The 22,220-nt window shown below is 47.0% G+C and overlaps 1 protein-coding gene across 4 annotated transcripts in view; it reads right to left on the minus strand.

Moving 5' to 3' along the window:
* Window positions 1-22,220, minus strand: part of LOC111874047 (organic cation transporter protein) — a 71,647-nt gene that overhangs the window by 17,839 nt on the left and 31,588 nt on the right. For 2 of the 4 annotated variants that reach the window (XM_023869187.2, XM_023869188.2), the window contains exons 2-3: window positions 14,531-14,665; window positions 3,558-3,928 (exon numbers count right to left, since the gene is read on the minus strand). In XM_023869187.2, the coding sequence (XP_023724955.1) occupies window positions 3,558-3,928; window positions 14,531-14,665 (506 nt within the window). Of the gene's footprint in view, window positions 1-3,557; window positions 3,929-9,562; window positions 9,619-14,530; window positions 14,666-21,778; window positions 21,830-22,220 lie in introns of those variants that run through there. The other 2 variants (XM_023869190.2, XM_023869191.2) reach the window with 2 other exon arrangements.

Genomic DNA, 22,220 nt, shown 5'->3' on the forward strand with positions numbered 1-22,220 from the left:
TTGTCCAGTGATTGAGACTAGCTCTTTCTAAGGGGCCCAACTGAGTAGGTTAAACCTTCCCTATACACCTGAAGACGGAGACAGATCCAGTCTCCGAAACGTTGTGGTTTTTTGTCTTTTTATATACCGGACGATGGGTGAAGTCCAAAATAAGCCAAAAGAAGTACAGTATACACCATCGTCAGAATCCTTTCAAGTAAAAAAATTGTTTTTTTTAATTCGCTTAGTGGGGGGTAGAGTCCAACTGGGTCCACTCGGCACGGCGGCCACTGATTGGCCTATTGTAGCCTGCCCCGTGTGATTATGATGATGGAGAATTTGGTGGAATGAAGATTGGCAGGGGAAACCGAAGTACTCTGAGAAAACCCGCCCCAGCGCCACTTTGTCCACCACAAATTCCACTTGGCCAGACTCGGGATCAAACCCGGGCCGCCGCGGTGGGAAGCCAGCGACTAACCGCTTGAGCTATGGCGCGGCCAATCAATCAGTAACACACATTATAGATGTTTAAAAAGGTAAATCTATCCCTATAACAGGCAGTGGAGGCCCATAGGGTTATGAGACGTCGAGGCTCACACATTTTCTAGACAGTTGTCTCACAGATGGCGGTAAGGTTGTCAGCCTTACGCGCCGGCCGCCCTTTACCCCCCTCCCCCCAGGAAAATTCCTGGTACTCATTTCTGTTAGAGGCTGAGTCGACCCGAGGGCCAGAGTGAGGCTGGAAGGATTAGGTCAATCGAATAATCCATCTCATCGGGACTCGAACACGCGACCTTACGGCTTGTAGCATAGTGCCTCAACCAACTACGCTACCGCGTGCCCCATCCCTCATTATAGATGTTATTAACTAAAAAGCCTAGCAAATTAATAATATGGATATAGGCCCTTATAAAGGCGGTGTGTGTTCTGATTATGGGCTTTTGGGTTGTGACACCGTGTAGCCCTGCAGATGGATACAAAGGTTTTGGAGGAACATGCTGTCTCGAGCTTCACCACATTCGTTTCGACACCTTGAAGATGGAGACAGCATGTTCCTCCGAAACGTTGATATCCAGTCAGAATGCCACAATGAATGTAAGCAAACGTCACTTGGTTTGGTGCGTCCTGACGCTCTTGTGACGCCTCGTAAAGTTGATTAAGAAACGTTAAGACGCGGGGGATGTTTGTGATCTCTCTCACACTCGTGTCAGAGGAACCAAAACAGACTTGAACGGTATCGAACTCCAGTCCCTGCCTCCCACCGGATCGTCTGACCTTGCGCCTCCACAAGGCAGAGAGCACGAAGTGGCTATTTCTGGAAAATATGGGTCCCCAGCAGCCAAGTACACTCACCTCGAAACAAAGTGACTACAGGAGTTTAATACACTCTGTCTCCTAGGTCTGGGCGAAGGGATAGCTCAGACAATATAGTGACAGGCTAGGGGCTGCACACCTGAGCAAACTGAATTTCATTCCCACCAGAGGCAAGCGATTTTTCTCTTCTTCATAGCGTCCACACCGGTTCTGGGGCCCACCCAAGCCTCCCATCCAATGAGTACGGGGGTAAAGCGACTGGGGCGTGAAGCTGACCGCTCACCTCCAACTAGTGCCCAGGTCAAGAATGGTGGGACTGTACCTCCCAATCTTTTATACGCCTTCATGGCGTAATGCCCAGTTAGTTAAGCACAGGGATAACTTTAACCACGCCTCTTACCTTTCTCCCTTCTCCAGTTTTTGAAGGGTCGATTAAACACGAGAATATCGTCACGCAGTTCTGTGTACGTGTGGCCCGCGTACACTGCTCACTACACTGCCACTTCACAGGCGCGTCAGCGCTGCTGCACATCTACACGTATTTACATCGCACCCGAACTGCGTGCGTTGTAGCATTGCAACAAGGAAGAGTTGCTCATTTTATTGAGCAAAATTCTCATATCGCCACTCTATCTAAAGACGAAGCATATTATTATTATTATTATTATATGTATGTAAGTTTAGAAGGTAAAGCTATCGTTATAACAGGCCGTGGAGGCCCATAGGGTTGTGAGATGTCGAGGGTCCCACATTTTCTAGACAATCGGCTCACAGATGGCGGTGAGGTTGTCAGCCTTACGCGCTGGTTGGCCGCCCTTACACCCCAGGAAGATTCCTGGTACTCATTTCTGTTAGAGGCTGTGTCGACCCCAGGGCCACAATAAGGCCGGAAGAATTAGGTTGAGGGAAAATTCCAATGACCTTATCGGAAATCGAACCGATGACCTTCTGGCTTGTGCCTCAACGAACTACGCTACCGCGTGTCCGGCATGTGTGTATGAATATTATCCTTTCTCGCCACATAATGGCATAACCATTGCAAATATACCTGTTTTGCTTTTGTCACCTGTTAATGACAACTGCTATCTTTCGTGGAATTATTATTATATATAAACCGCCTTATTTTATATTTGTGTTAAGTTTTTTGTTGTTTCTGTCTACGTACTCGTGATAACTTAGTAATTGGCCTCTGGGCTGTTAAGTTTGCACGTAAAAAGACAAGAACTGAACTGGATTATCATCCACATACTTGCATCGTGCGATGGTTGGCACAACTGCACTCGCTCGTTGTTTATTACTGTCTAAAGTGCACAAGATGCCCTGTTTTTCCTTTAGTTTGTGTGTATGTGTTCGTTTCCTTATTTTGCCCATGCTTATTCTGTAAATGATATCTGGGCTACTGAGTAAGCACTTAAATAAATAAAGTATTTAATTTAATTAGTGTCCCTTTTCCGTTTGAGACGTTCCAACAAATCCGTCGATGTACGAGGCTCCGTGTCACGTTACCTTAACTTGATACTTCTTACGACGATGGGTTCTTAGTCCCTCTGTCCAGCCCGGAGTTCCAGAAATATACCCACAGCTACTGGGGCGGGGGGGGGCACTATGCTACAAGCCGGAAGGTCGCGGGTTCCATTCCCCCCATATATGGAGGCTGCGCTGCTACCGTAAGATGCCGCGTGGAGCTTGCGGCCAAGCGATGGTCTGACTGCAGACAAGAACCGGAAGACATAACAGGGGGCATGGCCTAAGGAGAACTGGTAGTCAGAACGGAAGAAACTGACATAACGCAGAGACACTAACTCTATATCGAGTCGGGTCTTTCTTGAGAAGTCAGCTGCCGTTAATCTACTCAGTATTTTCGCAATATTTTGTGCAACCAGGTTTTATTATCGTGTTCATAAGAGCCCACCACTCGTTTGTATTCCTAGTCCGATGAATCCAATCCATACCCCCGTCTTATTTTTGTAATGTTAATTTTAATATTATCTTCCTACGTAGGTCTATGTCTTTGTAGTGGTCTATTTCCTTGTGGCTTTCCAACCAAGGCCCTGTATACATTCCTCTTCTCTCCTATGCGTACTGCATACCCTGCCCATTTCATCCTCCTTCGCCTGATCATTCTAATTATACTTGGAGAAGATTACAAGTTATGAAGCTCCTCATTATGCAGTTTTCTCCAGCCTCCTGTCACTTCGTCCCTCTTCGATCCAAATATTCTCCTCAGCACTGTTCCTCCCTTAATGTCAGAGACGAAGCCTCACCTCGCTGATGATGCTGCGGTAGCCGTCAGTGAGGTTGTAGTCCCAGCCGGAGTCGCACGCCCGCAGCGTCCAGTTCGTGCCTCTCCAGTCCGGCGTTCCATTGACAAGGCCGACTGTCGTGAGGTTGGTGTCGTAACGCGAGCACGAGGCGTCCTGCGGCGGGCTCCATATCCGGCGCACGTCCCCCCGGGGCAGGTGGGCCAGCTCGGGCAAGTGGCACCAGTACTCGGGCTTCACGAAGATGAAGAGCTGACCGAAATAGTCGAAAGTGGACAGAATGTTGATGACGGAGAAGAGCAGCATGAGAAGGTACTGGTAGCGCCCGAAGTCGCCGGCGTGGGCCAGCATCTTGTCCACGTCCATTGCGGAGCCTGTGCACAACAGACAGTGCCACATGAACAGCAGAGCAGGAGAGCGAGGAAGGAAAGGGGAATAGCTCCCGAAGTCGCCCGCGTGGGCCAGCATCTTGTCCACGTCCATTGCGGAGCCTGTGCACAACAGACAGTGCCACATGAACAGCAGAACAGGAGAGCGAGGAAGGAAAGGGGTGGAATGCAATAAGAATGGGAAGAAAGGAGGAAGAGTAGGGAAAGGGACGAATGGAGGGTGAAGGGAGGGACGAAGAAACCTAATAAATGAGGGAGGAAAAGTAGGTTAAAAACGGAGAAAGCGGCGAAGGGAGGAACAGGTGAAAGGAAGAAGGAAAAGAAGGTCAAAGAGAAATGGAGCTAGAAAAATACATGAAGCAGAAGAGGACCGATAAAAAGTGGAACATTACAAGGACGATAAGAGGACAGCTTGGGGAAACAGTAAGTGCGTGCAAAATATTTATGTTGGAACCGCGGGGAACGCGAAGGTGCTCAGGGCGTGGGAGGGTTGCACAATAAACCTGACTTGGAACTGCCCAGAATAGAGTCGAGCGTTTAGCATGACGGGACGATTATGGTCTGTTTCAGGACATACATGAAAGCCTAATGACAAAAGTCGGAAAGTCCTCTGTTACTAGGACCTGTACCCAGCAACTCCGAATGCAAGATGGACTCTGTTAGCACTACATCAACCTTCATAATAACTCCGTCAGTTGGTTGAGAGGTGTGATAGTAGATGCAAACGGGGTTTACATGCAGGAAGTGTTCCGAGGGATAAGATTTAATTGTCATTTGGTTCGCCAAACGAGTGACGAGAAGTGACGTCAAACACAAGCTATATAAATCAGCACTTGGTCGCGTCTAAAAATGAAGATTTTATAGCAATACGATTGCTGACTGTCGGGATATGACTATATGTGGTATGATATATGAGGTACTTGATACATGCATGGTACCCAACTACCAAACTACATGGCGTCACATCCAACAGGACTGCAATAACGGCCTCAAACCTTACATTACACATAATTAATTATTCCTCAGTCTGATAGAAGCCGTAACACTAAGACATTAAAGTCAAGCGCTTAGTGCAGACTTTCAGTGCTTTCAAGCTCTCAGTCTCGTCTGGTAATTTGCCACTGGCCCTCGCCAGCGCAATTATTATTGGTTTCGGGCCCAATTTTTCTGTCTCACGACTAAGTCGCGCTCTTAATGACGTAAGCTTGTCTAATATCCTTAACTGACAGTGGCAGTAATTCTGTAGGTGTACCTTTCGAATCTCGGCCATCAGAATGCCTCTCCTGACTGAGCTATTCGTGGTTTTCCTCAGCCCCTCCAGGCAAATTATTGGTGAGTACCTTTATTAAGCCATGGCCTCTCTCTATCTATGGCTCTACAGCCGTTTGTTGGGCCTTGGCCGCTTTTCACTTTCTTAATCATATACACTTTTAGAAGGACTCCTTGGAAGGGGATCAGCCCGTGGAAAGACTGCTATCTACACACAGGACAACACAAACACCGAAGAAACGCGGACAGACATCTCTTTGGAAATACATAAAAAACACTGAATTGGCATGAGGCCTGGAAGATGGATAATGTGGAGTGGATTCATCTGGCTGAGGATACAGGCTAGTTGTGGGTTCCTGTGAACATGATGATGGATCTTCGGAGCCGTAAAAAGACCCCAATTTCTTGACTGACTGAGCGACTGTTAGCTTCTCAAGCAGGACTCTACTGCACGAGAATTGTTATCAGCTGCTGAGGTTACCATATGTGTAATGAGGAGGAAGGGATATGAAAGGAATGGGACGTGGCCTACTTTAAGCCATTCGTCTGGAAGTACTGCTATTTAAAACAAAAGTCGAATTTCGAAGGCATCACCTCACAAATTCGCGGCGCAGTGTTCCCGTGTTTTACTATCGATTGGGCTAGGTACTTACGAACTGCCCTGTAGTCACCTGGCGGATCTTTGTGTCACGCGCTGCAGCGCTTATCGCGGGCTTGTAATGGGTCATAATTCCTCTTGATGATCTGTGTTCGCGGTAAGGAGGGACTTGACAGGCGTGATTACGTCACGCACGTGTTCGGTGTGCAGCTCTCACCGCTCCGTGTCTCCTGAAATAAGTGCTGCACGCAGAAATGGGGTTCCAAAGGACTGAACATCATCTGTCGGTCAGTCGGATAAATTGCTGTTGGTCTTCGCCAGCACAGTCACTCATGGTTCCGAGTCTCGCGGACCTCACGATGCTATATTACTGTCTGAGAGTCCTGTAGCTCTCCTACATTGTTGTCACTCATCATCAAGGCCAAGGTCTGCACACTTCTGTCCGTTCCGTGCCTCTGTAACAGTGGTTCCCAGTGTGGACTGTACTGCCCCCTGGGGGGCGCTATGGGGCAAGGTGGCAGCAGGGGAGACGCTGAAGGTTATTTGCGATTGAAGTGACTTTAAACCAGACACTGGGAAACTGGTATCACTTCATCAAGCCCTTCCATCGCATTAAGAATTTGCTAACAGTAACGGCTGTAGTATATTTGTTTATCTCGCGGTCGTTGCATAGTAACGGCTCTACACGCTACATTATGAATAAATGTTACACGTCCCTCAATTTCCAGAAATGAAATAATTTGCACCTAGCCATATCCCCCATTCAATACCTGACACGTACCCTAGATGAAGTGCTGGTAATCACCTACCAGACTGAACGGTCTCATAACCGACATGACAATATGAATCTTTATCGCAGTGACCTAAAATCATATACCGGAATAATAAGACTGGTTCTCGGGCTAGCACAAGCTCTATGCTTGTATTCGGGAAGGACAGGTATCCTGGAGGTCTGCGTGGTTTTATTCAGCCTTTCCTAGAAAAGCCTGGGATGGTACCTCGAGTAAGTGTCGCTATGTAACCCACACCGGTGCCCTTAATAACGTGTTAGGACTGAAAAATCATCTGTGTGTGCTGTTCGTAAGCTGCTTCCGTGTGATGCATGCTGAGAAGTTCGCCAAGGCTATTCAGAGCACACGCCACACTTTTGGTTACACATGCCTGAAGGAGCGCTGCCTTTTGTTTCATCATTTGTTGTTTCAGAACGTGACAAGAGCCAAACTGTACAAACGCTGATTATTCGGAAGGAGAGCAAAGCAACAAGGACTGGACACCTTCAGTCAATATTCTGCAGGCCTGAGACGTTTTCTTAATGTAACCCTTTACATTTAAAGCCCACCCAACAGTAACTCTAACGTAGTGTTGCGTTTTGTCTACGGAATGTGTTCCTGTGTCCCGTATGGATCTCACAATAAACCGCACTAAACCGGTTGGGCATTGTAGCGGTGACGAAATGTTTCCTGTGAGGTACGGACTGAATCTTTATATATTCAGGAGAACTGATCATGAGGTACATATTTCACTTAACATGTTAAAACTCTGCATTCAGCCCACACAGTGTATGTGTATGTTCCGTATGGTTCTCACATTAAACAGCGATCGTTTCCCTACACGGAATTAAGCTGCTGGGCTCCGTATTGCGGATAGGATGTTTACGGCGAGGTAGGACGTAAAATTTTAAATAATTTATCAGCGGTTCCCAAACTTTTTTCTCAAGATGCCCCCCTAAGGCCCCCCCCACATTTATTATTGAGATAAACATAACCATTTTCACTAATATTCAAACTATTTCATATGGTCAATTAACTCGTAATTAGCGCCATAACAAAACTGTGAGTAAGAAGAACTCAAAATTGTGATATGGAAATGCACGGTGCCCATTTGTCTGGCGATGTCCACAATTGTTTCTTAATGTCTGGATCAGCAACTCTTGACAGTTGCTTGCGGAAGACAAAAAGGAGTATTTCAGCTAAATATGAAATAGAAATTGATTATTCTCACGTCCTCACATCACTCCCTGGAGCCTCCACATTCGCCCGCCCCCCAAGGGATAGGGCACCCCTCCAGGCTGGTAACAGCTGATTCGTATGAACTTCTTGCTTCAAATGGGTCAATTCTATCTCCTTATAACTGTGTGGTAAGACCGCGCCATAGCTCAAGCAGGTTAGTCGCTGGCCTACCACCGCGACGGCCAGGGTTCGATCCCGGGTCTGGTCAAGTGGGATTTGTGGTGGACAAAGTGACGCTGGGGCAGGTTTTCTCCGAGTATTTCGGTTATCCCTGCCAATCTTCATTCCACCAATTGCTCCACAATCACCCTCACCTATCATCTGGGGCTGGTACAATAGGCCAGAAGTGGCCGCAGTACAAGGGACTTAGTCCCACCCCTCTAGCAATAAGAAAGCTGTGCGGTAACTACACAAACTGCACTGTCCGCAGTAACGTACAGTACCCCAGCAGTTCGCGGGGAGTGCACATGTTTGTGGGACGACGGTAATTCCCAGCATTTTATGGAACCCAAAGGTTCATTACAGTCTTCACAAGAGCCCTCCACTGGTCCCTATCCTAAGCGAGATCTATCCAATCCATACCATCCCATCCTATCTCTCTAAGATCAATTTTAAAATATTGTCCACCCACCTACGCCTTGGTCTTCCGTGTGGTCCCTTTCCTTCTGGCTTTCCCACCAATATCCTATACGCATTCCGCGTCTTCCCCACTCGTGCTACATGACCTGCCAACCTCATCCTCATTGACTTGATCATTCTAATTACACTTGGAGAAGAGTACAAGTTATGAAGTTCCTCATGAAAATTGCATTGATGAAGAAATTAAAGCAGACTGAATTCGGAGAGTGTCCGCTGCTTTTCAGTTGAGAAACTTTTGTTTTCTAGTGTACCACCTGAAAACGTATAGACTAAATAATACAAACCGCAAATTTACTTGTTTTGTGTGTGTGTCTTCCGTCCTAAGGCAAAAGCACCGACTCAGGGTGTCTGAGAACAGCGCGTTCGGAGGAATATCAGAATGCGAGAAGAAGAAAGTAAATAAGGACGTGTAGGAAAGCATCATCGGTGTTCGTCACCAAATATTACTAGGATCATCACGAACAGGAATATAAAACAATTACAGTAAAAAGGCAAATTTGTGCCTGTACTTAACTAATTAAGCACTACGCCATGAAGGCGTACAGGGGAGTAGATGTATAGAACGTTTTCTTGACCTCGGCACTAGTTGGAAATGTGTGATCAGCTACACGCTCCGGCAGCTTTACCCCCGGGAAAGAGCCCCCGGTACCCATTTGACAGGTTGGATGGACCCCCAGAGCAGGTCTGAACAACATAGAGAAGTGAAAATTCTTGACCCCATTGGGCCTCGAACTCCGACCCCTCGGTAGTCCAACCAGTAGCTAGTCAATAACGCTATCCCGGCTCACAGTACAACAGAAATATTAACCACTGACAGACTTACACCTTACAAATCTCGCACTCTCTCTAAACAATCAGTACAGGAACAGATATGATTTTACGTATAGAGAATTGTTTTAACCCCCAACCGACCAATCATATCAAGGGGGAAGCCCAAGCTTTCTGAAAGCTTGGGCTGGATGGGGCCTGGGTGCGGTCTCTATAAACAGGGCACTGAGCCTTGGGGGTTCCAGAGAATGTAGAGAACCTTGACAATTGTCAGAGCCTGAAGAAGGAATTTCCTCCGCGCGCGCGGTCTGCATGCAAGCAGGGAGCGTTACTCACCTGTTTTCACGACTGTGTCACCTACAGCTGCACGTCATGTGCAGGTCAAACCTCGCCTGCAACTGATCTCAAAATAACCTCAGCGTCGGTTCCCCAGCTGGTTGTTACGTCATGACACGAGGCCACGTGTTGACCGAGCGCTTGGCGCGAACTTACACCAACTGATTGCACCTGTTTGCTTACGAGACACTCCTTCAACTGCTGTCGTTAATGAATGACCGACGGACAGGACACTCCACTAACTTAGCGCTGCAGAATATTATTTAGCGCCTTTGTATTAATCACCGAGTTTATTTACTTCATCTCCAATGATGATACAGGAGGGATGAAGGGCTGGGAAAACTCGAAACAGACGCGTGTGGTGGACGTACAGTGTGTCATTATGTCTAACCAACCGATCAGCTAATTAACAAAAATAACCAAGCAATCAACCAGCTAATCAACTACTCAAGTTAACAACCAAATAACCACGTACCCAACTCCAACCATCCGGTAGGACTCCTTGGGCGGGGCATCAGCCCGCCGCAAGACCGCTACCTGCACACAGGACAGCAAAAACATGCCTTTAGTGGGATTCGAACCCACGATCCCAGCGTCTGAGCGAGCGAAGACCGCTTTAGACCGCGCGGCCACTGAGTAGGTTCCACCTGAAGACAGACAGAATCCAGTCTCGGAAACGTTGTGTGTTTTAAATAAAAACAAGACAATGGATAATATCCAGAAACAGGACAACTGTACTCGTCAGACCTGTTCTGTTCGTGAGACGCACAGCAGTTTCGTTGTCTTTCCCTACTCGACACTGCTTGTTCCTTCTCTTGTGTGAGCTGGCGACATCCGACTAACCGCTTTTCAGCACGGAGCTCGTTCTCAGCAGAAGCGGTAAAACTGAGAGAGAAATGTCAGATTCCAGTGATAAATATCGCGTTAGCTGTTTATTGCGAGGGACGAACATGAGGCTAATAACACTGGCTTCAAGAAAACCACAAACGGGGAGTTCTGTTTCAGCTCCACATGTATGCTAAATGCCATGTCCATCAAATCATTAATTTAATCAACGTCATCATCATCATCATAATGTCACTGCAAATAATTACGTTCAACCTTATGGCATTCGGGTGCCCTCCCAGGCTCAAGTTCTAGTGCTTTGTAGTAGTCCGTGTTGTGCTCCAAACGTTCATACACTGTCATCTCCAGCGCGACATGTGCCCCATTCAGGCAAAGTTGCGAATACTGCCTTAAAACAAAGCACGCCTGACGACACGCCTACCAGATCTTTTCCGAGTATTCCGTACAAGACTGTAATTCCCCAACGCTTGTTATTCTGTTGTTATGCGCATCATCAGGAAGTTACGAATAAGAACTGAAGATGACAGTTAGGCCACGTCATAGCTCAAACGGTTAGTTGCTGGCTTCCCACCGCTGCGGCCTGGGTTCGAACCCAGCTCTGGTCAAGTGCGATTTGTGGTGGACAAAGAGGCGCTGGGGCAGGTTTTCTTCGAGTACTTCGGTTTCCCCTGCCAATCTTCATTCCACCAATTGCTCCATCATCATCATCACCACCCGGGGCAGGCACAATAAGCCAATCAGTGGCCCACGTGCCGAGTGGACCCAGCTGCACTCCACCCCCACTAGGCGATTTAAAAAAAAATGGAAAGCAGTGGAAGGTATGCCGAGCGAAAACAGAATCATAGCTTGCCTCTAGATAGCAGCACCGCTTAGTGAATATTATTATATCAAGTTCAGTACCTCAGTGTAAATGTGACATTTTTTTCCAGAAATTTTGAAGATCACAGCGTGAATATTAAGTGATATCGTGACATCAGAATGTCCCTGAAGTGCCGTGGATCACACTAAAATAAATACAGAGTGACCAAGTAGGGTACTGATAAATTTCAGACAGAATTTTCAACGTACTCCATTGTAATCATGTTGATGTTTATCTACCAGACCTCGTAAGCTTAGCAGCTGGTACAAACTCGTAAAATAGTTATTCGCGCGTCTTTTAGATCTTCCTGCATCGCATCTGACTTTTATTTTTGCACTAAATTTGGCGTGAAATCTTATTTCTGATGTGTGTCTGTCTCATTTCCATCTCCCAGGCGGACTGCCGTGGCGGTAATGTTCCACACTCCTTGTCGGATGGTCCAGTGTTCACACTTTTATCAGGACACTGGTTACCTTGAGTAAGGCCTTTCGTGGTTTTCCTCAGGCGTTCCAGGCAAACTCCGAAATAGGATCATATTGCCTGAGCTACTATCCATCCATCTATATATCTCGGGCTCTACAGCCCTCTGTTGGACCTTGGCCTCTTTTTCAGTTTCTTATCCTACACACAGTCGGTAGAACTCCTTAGACAGGGGGATCAGCCCGTCGCAAGGCATCTACCTACACACAGAACAACACAAACACAAAATGAACGCGCACAGACATACATGCCTTGAGTGGGATTCGAACCCACGATCCCAGAGTTCGAGCGAGCGAAGACAATTCATGCCTCAGACCACGCAGCCACTGTGATCGGCTCTGAGCTACTGACGGCATCGTTAAATTACATGCACTCCTTAAACTTTTTTAACTGCCTTTGAGATTGTAAGATTTTCTGCTCAGAATCATGGGATTCAGTTTGATAACGCATTATGTTTTGGTTGACTCCTCGTGGATCACCCTGTATAAACTTATCAGTTGATAAGGTACAGGTAAAGTTGTCCCTGTGCTTAATTAGTTATGCATGATGTCATGAAGACATATGGGGGGAGTTGAGGTATGGTTCAACCTTTCTTGACCTTGGCACTAGATGGAGGTGAATGATTAGCTTCACGGCCCTGCCGCTCTAACACTGGAGAAAAAGCTGCCGGTACCCACTGGACTGGAGGCTAGGCGGGCCCCCAGAGTCGATCTGGGCTCTGGGAATAGAAACACTGGCCGACCAGCCCGTAGCCCGTCGCTATTCCGACTCCTTTCAATTGACACCACTCACTCACTCATGGAGCTGAGCCCTTCTTGAGAAGAAGCCAACTGTGTAGTACTCAAGAACTTCCCAGCAATTTATGGAACCAGAAGGTTCATTACCGTGTTTACAAGAGCCCTCCACTGCTCCCTATCCTGAGCCAGATGGATGCAGTCCATACCATCCCACCTTATCTGAGATCCATTTTAATGTCTTGGTCTTCCTAGTGGTCTCTTTCCTTCTGGCTTTTCCACCAATATACTGTATACATTCCTCTTCGACCCATTCATGCTACATGCCCTTCCCATCTGATCCTCCTCGGCTTGATTATTCTAATTATACTTGGAGAAGAGTACAAGTTATGTAGCTCCTCATTATGCAGTTTTCTCCAACCTCCTGTCACTTCATCTCTCTTCGGTCCAGATATTCTCCTCAACACCCTGTTCTCAAACACCCTCAGTCTATGTTCCTCCCTTAATGTCAGAGACCAAGTTTGGCACCCAAACAGAACGACGGGCAAAATTTCAGTTGACACACATTTTAAAATGACCGAATAAGAGAATAAACTCTTCAGCAAGTGTTTGGGAATTCACGCTCATGGGAGCGCCAAGAGAACTTATTGAATTGGCCAGCAAATGGCACCTAATTTGTGAATAGATTGAGTCATCAGCGGGTAGGAACAGCCACTTATTTACCGCGCGTCACCTTCACTTTGTTTATCATCCCAAAACTATTCAATGGGCCTCTGTGAGGTTCAGTTGGGGGTGCAGGCTTGTAAACAGATGTGTTCTGTCGACGTGCCAGTCAAATGTAACGTAACCTCTGTTTTACACGAATAACGCAGGCCAGTTCAGTTTATCGTTTGACCGGCTCTCAGCAACGCCGCGGATATCGCCACGCAGCACGACCGTCAATCTGCGGCGCTCAGACCGCACACAACAGTATCAGATGCATAAAGACCGGAATATCTTATGAAAATGTATGCTTATCATGGAATGTAGTTTAACTAACATTTATTAGAAGTGAGTCAGGGAATCGAGACCGCCTCTGTGGTCTAGTGGTCAGAGTTCCTGGCTACAGATCCGGAGGTCCCGGGTTAGATTCCCGGCGCTATCAGATTTTCTGAGAAGTAGTGGGTCTGGAGCGGAGTTCACTCAGCCTTGTGAGGATAATTGAGGAGCTATTTCAAGGAAATAGCGGCTCCGGTCTAGAAAACCGAGACTAACGGCCGTGGGGATCCTTTGCGCTGACCACGTGACACCCTCTGTCCGCAAAAGTTGGCACTAACTTCGCCGACAAGCGGCGGTCGCTCGGTTGGTATAGTTCGTATGCGGACTGAAGCCACGGAGTTTGTTTTGTTTGTCTGTTTGTTTGTGTCAGGGAATCGAATCACGATTCTTAGACCGCTCAGCCCGTATAAGCTTTGGGGATCACATAGCTCCTATCCAGTGCATAGCTGTGGCTCTTTCTCGGAGGACAAAGCGGCCGGGGCGTGACGCTGACCACTCACCTCCACATGATTGTGAGATTAACGCCTGTATGTATATCTCCACTCCCCCATACGTCTTAATGGCGTAGTGCTTAATTAGATAAGCACAGGACAACTCAATGACTATGAAGAATACTCTCATCTGGGATGTGACATCGTGTAGTCTGGCAGGGATTCATATCCCAGCAAACAGCATTTTTTTTTTGATGTGACTGATATTTAGTGAAATGCAAGAAAAGTATGTTATACGTTTATGTGTATCTCCAGCATAATACATGTCCCTTTGTTCTGAAACGACGCACCAGCATATGTATGTGTATTAAATGAACTATTCAACAGTGCGGTATGTAAAACCATAAAGCACTTATTCAGAAAGTGTTACATATTACAAATTTTGTACGCAAGTCATACATTTCCACCATTATTCATGACGTGAAATGAAGTTAATACAAGGTATAAAATATCAACACCCTGTAGCATTACAACTTCAGTGAGACAAATTATAAACACAACGTCATCAGACTGGACTTGCCTCGTTCTGAGTTTGGACCCCGTTTTGTGTCCGCGTCACCATCCGTGGCAGAAATGATCGGAACTGGTGGTGAAATGGAGACACCTGTGACGTCATCCCGCGTCACTTCCGTGTCCCCGTGAGCCATTATCGTACCTGGAACACAAGTAACTGCAATAACACACTACGGCCGTATAACTGGGCATTATTATACTCCTTATAATATGAAGTATAGACCAGTGTTTCTCAAACAGTGGGGCTCGACGTTTAGCTGAGTGGAACGTGGGGGGTTCGATAATGGCAACTGATTCAGATGCGCAAGTCAAGTATACAAAGCGCTCCTCCAATTTAAGCACAGGATTCTCCGCAATGTTGCACTGTGCTTGTATTTTTAAATTATACATAAACTCATTGTTTTCCTTTATTATGTTAATGAAATTAAACGTATAAAACTGTAGGGTATGATGTTCTCACAAAAGTGGTTATGAAGAGTTCTGTCTTCTGGGTTAGTGTAATGTAGTTCTTTGAAAGTCAAGTTACGTTTCGGAGGAATATGTCGCCTCCATCTTCAGGGTTGAGGAGTATTCCGTATTGAGGGGGTGGGTTTCCCCATGCACTTAGACCGGTTACTGGTCCATTGTGCGTCCCCCTTTAATTTCTACTGTCTCCATACCCTACCGGTACTGGTGCTTACTATCAGCCCCTTTCTGCCAGCGAGGTTCCAACTGGCAGTGGTATCTAATAGTTAGTCCCTTTCTGTCAGCGAGGTCGTCCCTCCTCTGGCAGGGGTTCCTAGTCCCTTTCTGCCAGCAAGGTTTCTACCCTCTACTTGGCAGTGGTATCTAATACTTTAGTCCCTTTCTGTCAGAGAGGTCCCCCCTCCTCTGGCAGTGTACCTGATACTTCTCCCATCTACCGGAGGAATTTGAAACTAGTTGGGCGGGAAACTTGGCGTAATTTTGCTCAGAGGTCTCCTAGAGACATGAGGTTCTTTTACGTGCCGTAAATCTACGACACGGGACCCACGGCTTAAAGCCCCTCCCGGAGGATTTGTTCACTGAATTTTTCCGCCCTTAAAAATTCTACGATCTCCGCCGGGTTTTTGAACCCGCGTACCTTGAGTCATGGGGTGGGAACGTTACCCCGAGGCCGCTTGGGTTGAGGAGTAAGGAGGGCAAGAAACCAGCGTGGAACAGGCAGAAAACAGAGTTTTATTTTATAACTTGTACTCTTCTCCGAGTATAATTAGAATGATCAAGTCAAGGAGGATGAGGTGGCAGGGAATGTAACACGAGTGGGGGAGATGAGTAATACATATAGGACATTGGTGGGTAAGCCAGAGAGAAAGAGACCACTAGGAATACCAAGGCGTAGGTGGGTGGACAATATTAAAATGGATCTTAGAGAGATAGGATGGGATGGGATGGATTGGATTGATCTGGCTCAGTATATGGACCAGTGGAGGACACTTGTGAATACGATAATGAACCTTCGGGTTCCATAAAATGCATGGAAGTTCTTGAGTAGCTGCACAAGCGGCGGCTCCTCAAGAAGGGCTCAGCTCCGAGAGTAAGAGAGGCTGTGAGGGGGTTGTGCTGCGCTAGGGACGGAAGTGGGCGGGCGAGTGATACATGCTGCAGTGTCATGTTTGCACAGACGGGGAACAAGTATATATAGAAGATCGGCAAAAAGATTCACGGAGAGCTATGGCCCAACTAAGTAACTAACTAACAAACCAACCAACGAAGTAGCCAAGACACATAGCTATTAACTAAATCTTTCGCAATTAAGTCGGACAGTTCAACACAACCGAGGCAGTTAAATTCGGTTAAATCCGATTGAAACCGGTTTTCATGACAGCAATGTTGTTCTCACTGTATGCATCTGTTCATGTGACGTCACGGGAACACTGTATCTGTGTTGGATGACGGATCACTATGATCAGTGGCGTGCAGCCAAGTCTTGTTCGGCGAGTTTCCTTCTGGCTTGTCGTCTCCCGCCCCCCGCCCCCCCCCGGTTCGCTTTTACGTACAACTCAGACAGAAAATTTAAAAATTGTACAATGGTTAATTAAATACCTGCCATAGATATGTATGGGGGACTGGAAGTATAGATCCTCGGAGTTTTTGTCTATAAATACAAGATCCACTTAAACTAGCAGGCAGAATAAAAGTGTAAGTAGAAGCCAAAGTTATCCCTGTACTTAATTATGTAATTAAGCACTATGCCATGAAGGTGTGTGTGGGAGTGGAGATATAGTTCCACCTTTAACCTCGGCACTTGATGGAGATGAGTGGTCAGTTTCACGTCCAGGCCGCTTTATCTCCTGGGAATGAGCCCTCGGTACCCACTGGATAGGAGGCTCAGTAGTCTTTATACACGTACAACCGAGCCTGAAAGCCATGGAGAAAAGAATAATTGTGTTACTGATAACGGGAATCGAACCCTGGTTGTCAAGCCTGCAGCACAGTCGCTTTACCGGGATATTTCGGCTCCAGCGGCCAGAATAATTACGAAAAATTACTGTATTTATTTATGGAAATCCGGTTAAAACAGCCGGTTATATCATGTTCGGGGAGAACCCAACACGACGTTGCTAGGATACGGGTAAAAGAAAATTGAAGAAGAGAGGAAAGAAGATGAAGATATAAAAGAAAAAAGGAATGACAAAGAAAGACGAAGTATCCCCCTCACTGGTGGGCCATGCACTAGTAGGCCTAATCGCAGAGCGACATGGGGAGGGGTAGGACGCGCAGTAGCGTAGGTGGTTGAGGCACTATGCTACAAACCGGAAGGTCGCGGGTTTGAGTCCCGATGTGGTAATTGGATTTTTCAATTACCTAATCCTTCCAGCAGCACTATGGCCCCGTGGTCCACTCAGGCTCTAACAGAAATGAGTACCAGGAATCTTCCTGGGGTAAAGGGCGGCCGGCGCGTAAGGCTAACAACCTCACCGCCATCTGTGAGCCTGCTGTCTAGAAAATGTGGGAGCCTCGACGTCTCACAACCCTGTGGGTCTCCACGGCCTGTTACAGGGATAGCTTTACTTTTTTTACCATAGTGACATGGCTTCGCCCACACATTATTTTACACATATGTAGGCGAGCAATAAGCATCACGCTCCGGCCGCTTGAAACTCGTTACCCACTGGACAGGACGTTTGGGTCCAGTCTGGAAAGAAACCTGCGTCTTGTACCGGGCATCCGGCTCTCCGCATTGGCCATCAAGGCCAGTCAAATGTCCGCAACAGCCAACCGGCAGGCCTCCGGTTCACGGCTGTTCACAGCAGCAAGAACAAATGGGCGCCACGTCACGCCACTGGGCTCCTTCTCCGTCTCTCTCCCTCACCCTCACGCTTTCCTCTTACCCCTCCTTTCTTCGTTTGTCCTCCTCCCCCTCCTTCTTCTTCTTCTTCTTCTTCTTCTTCTACCTTGACGGATTAGGCCTGTTCCCATTCAGAATTAATTTTGAAATTATGAATCTCAGAGATACTTGGGCGAGCCGAGTTAGCGCAGTCGGTATAGCGGCTGGCTACGGGCTCGAAGACAGAGGGATCGGTGATCGAGCCCCAGTAGGATCAAGAATTTTCTCTTCTCCACGCCGTCCAGACCGTCTCTGGGGCCAGCCAACCTCCTATCCAATGGGTAACCGAGGCTATTTACCCGGGAGTAAAGCGGCCGCGGCGTGAAGCTGACTACTCACCTCCAATTAATGCCGAGGTCAAGAATACGAGGATCTATACATCCACTCCCCAATACGTCTTCATGGCGTATTGCTGAATTATATTAAGCACAGGGACAACTTTACCTTACAGACGGCTGGATGAGTGGATCCGCCCTGTCCCAGGGCGGTTACCTAAGCAGGACAACACGAAAACAGAAACATCATGTCTCGAGTGGGATTCGAATCCACGATCGCAGTGTTTGTGCCGGCGACGATATTTCGTGCCCCATTCAGAATTAATGCGACTTACAGACGGCGCCGCCTTATATCCAGGCCTTTGCGGACACAGGACGGCACATGCACCAGCGCAGCCCAGTGTCGAGTGATAGGAGACAGCACGGCGTGACCCAGCGTCTCCACTTAACGTCCCAGTCAGGAGAACCTGGGTTCAAACCTCAGTCAGGATATTGACTATTCTAACGTAGGATTTTCGTGGTTGTCTTCAGTCACTTCGGACAAACATTTGCACAGTATGTAAAATAAGGCCACGACCATCATGTTCTTCGTCCGTTCCAATTCATTATTCCCTGATCATCTCAACTTCCGGCCCTGTAATTCTGAGGCGCTAACTAACTCAGGGAGCTGGGCGCCTCTTAGGAAACCGTCAGTTGTTCACCTACTCAAGAATCTAGCAACATAGTATGGAACCCGAAGGTTCATTACCGTGTTCGCGAGAGCCATCCACTGGTCCGTATCCTGAGCCAGATCAATCCAGCCCATTTCTCCGAGGCCTATTTTAATATTATTTTCCCGCCTATGTCTGAGTCTCCAGAGTGATTTCTTTCCATCTGGCTTTCCCAGCCTATATGCATCCGGCTTATCCATCATGCGTGCTGCATGCCCTGCCCACATCATCCTCCTTGACTTGATCATTATAGTTATACTTGGAGAACAGTACAAGTTATGAAGCTCCTCATTACGCAGTTTTTTCCAACCTCCTGTCACTTCATTTCTCTTCGGTCCAAATATTCTCCTCAACACCCTGTTGTCAGACTCCCTCAGTCTATGTCCCTCCCTTAATGTCAGAGATCAAGTTTCACACCCATACAGAACCACAGGCAAAATTATCGTTTCGTATATTCTGACTTTTATGTTTTCAGACAGCAGATGAGAATACAAAAGCCTCTGGACTGAACGGTAGCAAGCATTACCCGAGTTCAATCGCCTCCTAATTTCTTCTGACCCAAAATTTGGTAGTCTGCGTTACAGACAGTGTCTAGGGAGCAGCCCTCATTTTCCAGTAGGGTAGGAACCTCAGTTCGAGGGCACACAGATGGATGAATTCATTCCCTACATTTTCCCACCACTTTTCACTGAGAGTTAACGCGTAACACGAACTGACTTCTTAACACTGCAGAACGGTTGGACCCTATTTGCGTCGTTACTGTATCGATTTCTGACATCTGACGGACGTGATGTCATATTGGGCTCAAACCACGTGACACATGAATTCCATACCAAGAATCAAACAGCGTCCGCCCATTCAAAACCCGACTGAGTCTGAGTGATATTCTCATATAACCCTACACCCCTGGGCCTGGGCCGCTTTTTCAGTCGCTAGGACTCCCTGGACGGGGGGATCAGCCCGCTGCAAGGCCGCTACCTACACAGAGAACAACACAAACACAGAATAAACGCACACGGACATGCATGCCTTGAGTTGAATTCGAACCCAAGATCCCAGCGTTCGAGCGAACGAAAACGGTTCATGCCTCAGACCGCGCGGCCACTGGGATCGGCCCTTGGTTTATATTATATAACGAAACGTTCTCAAAATTTCAGCTCATATCTGGGTTCGTGAATCTAAGCTCACCTGGTCTTCCGCGTATTGGTGCGAGCCGATATTGTCAAGAGCAAACTCTATTCAAGTTGCTTACACGCTTTAAATTTTACTTGCGCGTTTATTGTTAATTTCGCGACACTGTCATTAGCTCAGACTACACAGTGTCGAATGGTCGGGGGACTAGTGAACGTGGAAGGAAGCCGTCGCTGCCCTTTTCAAGGTACACCTCAGAAACTGTCCTGGAGTGACAGAGGAAAATCACGAAACTTCTCAGTCACAATAGTCGACGCGTCGGGCATAATTCGAACTAGTCACCTCCGGAACACGAGTCAGCGGCGTTACCGCTTGCGTAACTTGCCTGGTCGCAAAAATGGAAATATATCGATCTGCGTACACGAGCCGTCACTGCAGTTCACGCTGTATTTATTTAGTGCAACGCACTTCAAGTCTCCGCCCGATGTGGTCTCTGGACGGGAGGCTGCCAACATTTTATGAGCCTCAAACCAACTTACGGAGAAGCTGGTAGTCACTCAGCTACTTAAGAAATGTCCAGCATTTTATGGAATTTTAAGGTTCATTGTCATGTTCACAAAAGACTACGAACATGCCGTATCTGAACCAAATGAACCCGGTCCACACCGTCCGAGCCTATTCCTTTAAGCTCCAGTTTAATGTCAGTCAACCTTCGCCGTGTAGGTCATGCAAGTGACCTTTTCCTTTAGGGCCGCGCCACAGATCGAGCGGTTAGTCGCTGGCTTCCCATCGCGGCAGGCCTGGTTCGATCCCGGGTCTGGTCAAGTGGGATTTGTGGTGGACAAAGTGGCGCTGGGGCAGGTTTTCTCCGAGTACTTCGGTTTCCCCTGCCAATCCTAATTCCACCAACTGCTGCACAATCACCCTCACTTATCATCTGGGGCTGGTACAATAGGCCAGAAGTGGCCGCAGTACAAGGGACTTGGTCCCAACCCACTAGCATTAAAAAATAGACCTTTTCCCTTTACATTTATCGACCATAATTTTGTATGGATTTCTTACAGCTCCCATGCGTGCTTCAGGTCCAACTTATCTCACCTTCCTTTACTTTATCGCCCTAATTACGACTGGCGAGTTGCACAAATTATGAAGCTCCCCGTTATGAAGTTTTGATCGCAGTTTCATTAAGAGAAAATGTTAGTTTGAAATTGGAAACAAAATTAATATTGTCATTAAAACTGATGGCCCACTCAGGACTAAAATCTGACATTTCGGATTGGATCTCTTCCCCCTTTACCTTTTCATTTTGTTAAGTTCCTGGTGGGTCCTTTTTCTCTAAGTTTTGTGGTGACTTTTCTTGTTGTGCTCAATGTTTTATCCACGGCCCAGTCTTGTATTGGAATCTGTATTCTTTATTATTTTGGGATTGCTCGCAACTAATATATAAGTGCCAGTGCCACACCCGTTGAGAATTCTACGGGAAATCTCATTTATTTCGTACTGTTAACTTTTCCTGTACTATACTTTACCGAACGATACGTCGAGGCCGACGTTTAACGCCATCTCCCACGAACAACACACACAAATAGTCAATCGCAAACCACCTGATTTATGTAGTATACTACATTTCACATATGCATATCAAAATATTATTAGCAGCCGTAAAATGGAGACGATACACTGAAACAAAAGACTGCTCACTCATTCGTGGCCTACTACACAACTTACATTCTTGCTACTATTAACGCATTACAATTTGTTGATGAGGTTTCATCTCACCGTTACATTACCTTTCTGTTCACATGCTGCACGTACTTGGCGGTGACTGTACAGAGGGGAGGGTTGATTGCAACTGCGGAAGGTTAGGAACAGTGTGTTTACAGGGGCAGGTGTGCTGCTATCTAGTGGTAGTGAGTTGGTGTAGCGTCCCTTACTAATTCTACAGATGCGATACTTTGCAAGATTATTTAGCCCGTTAGTTTTGTGACGCCCTTTACATCTGCGTGCGTCCGTCCTTGTGGTGTTCAAGTGTCGTTCCGTTCTGCCCATGTATAGACTCCACTATACCCACCTGGTTTGCTTTTAGGGTGTTCTATGTTGTGTTTCTTGTGCGAAATACCACGGAATAATTTTGTAACCGTTATTACACTGTTTCCTGGAATATGTAAATGTGACCTGGGGCACGCGGTAGCGTAGTTGGTTGAGGCACTATACTAAAAGGCGGGAAGGTCT

This window comes from Cryptotermes secundus, unplaced genomic scaffold (assembly GCF_002891405.2).
Source record: "Cryptotermes secundus unplaced genomic scaffold, Csec_1.0 scaffold1801, whole genome shotgun sequence".
Classification (NCBI taxonomy): domain Eukaryota; kingdom Metazoa; phylum Arthropoda; class Insecta; order Blattodea; family Kalotermitidae; genus Cryptotermes; species Cryptotermes secundus.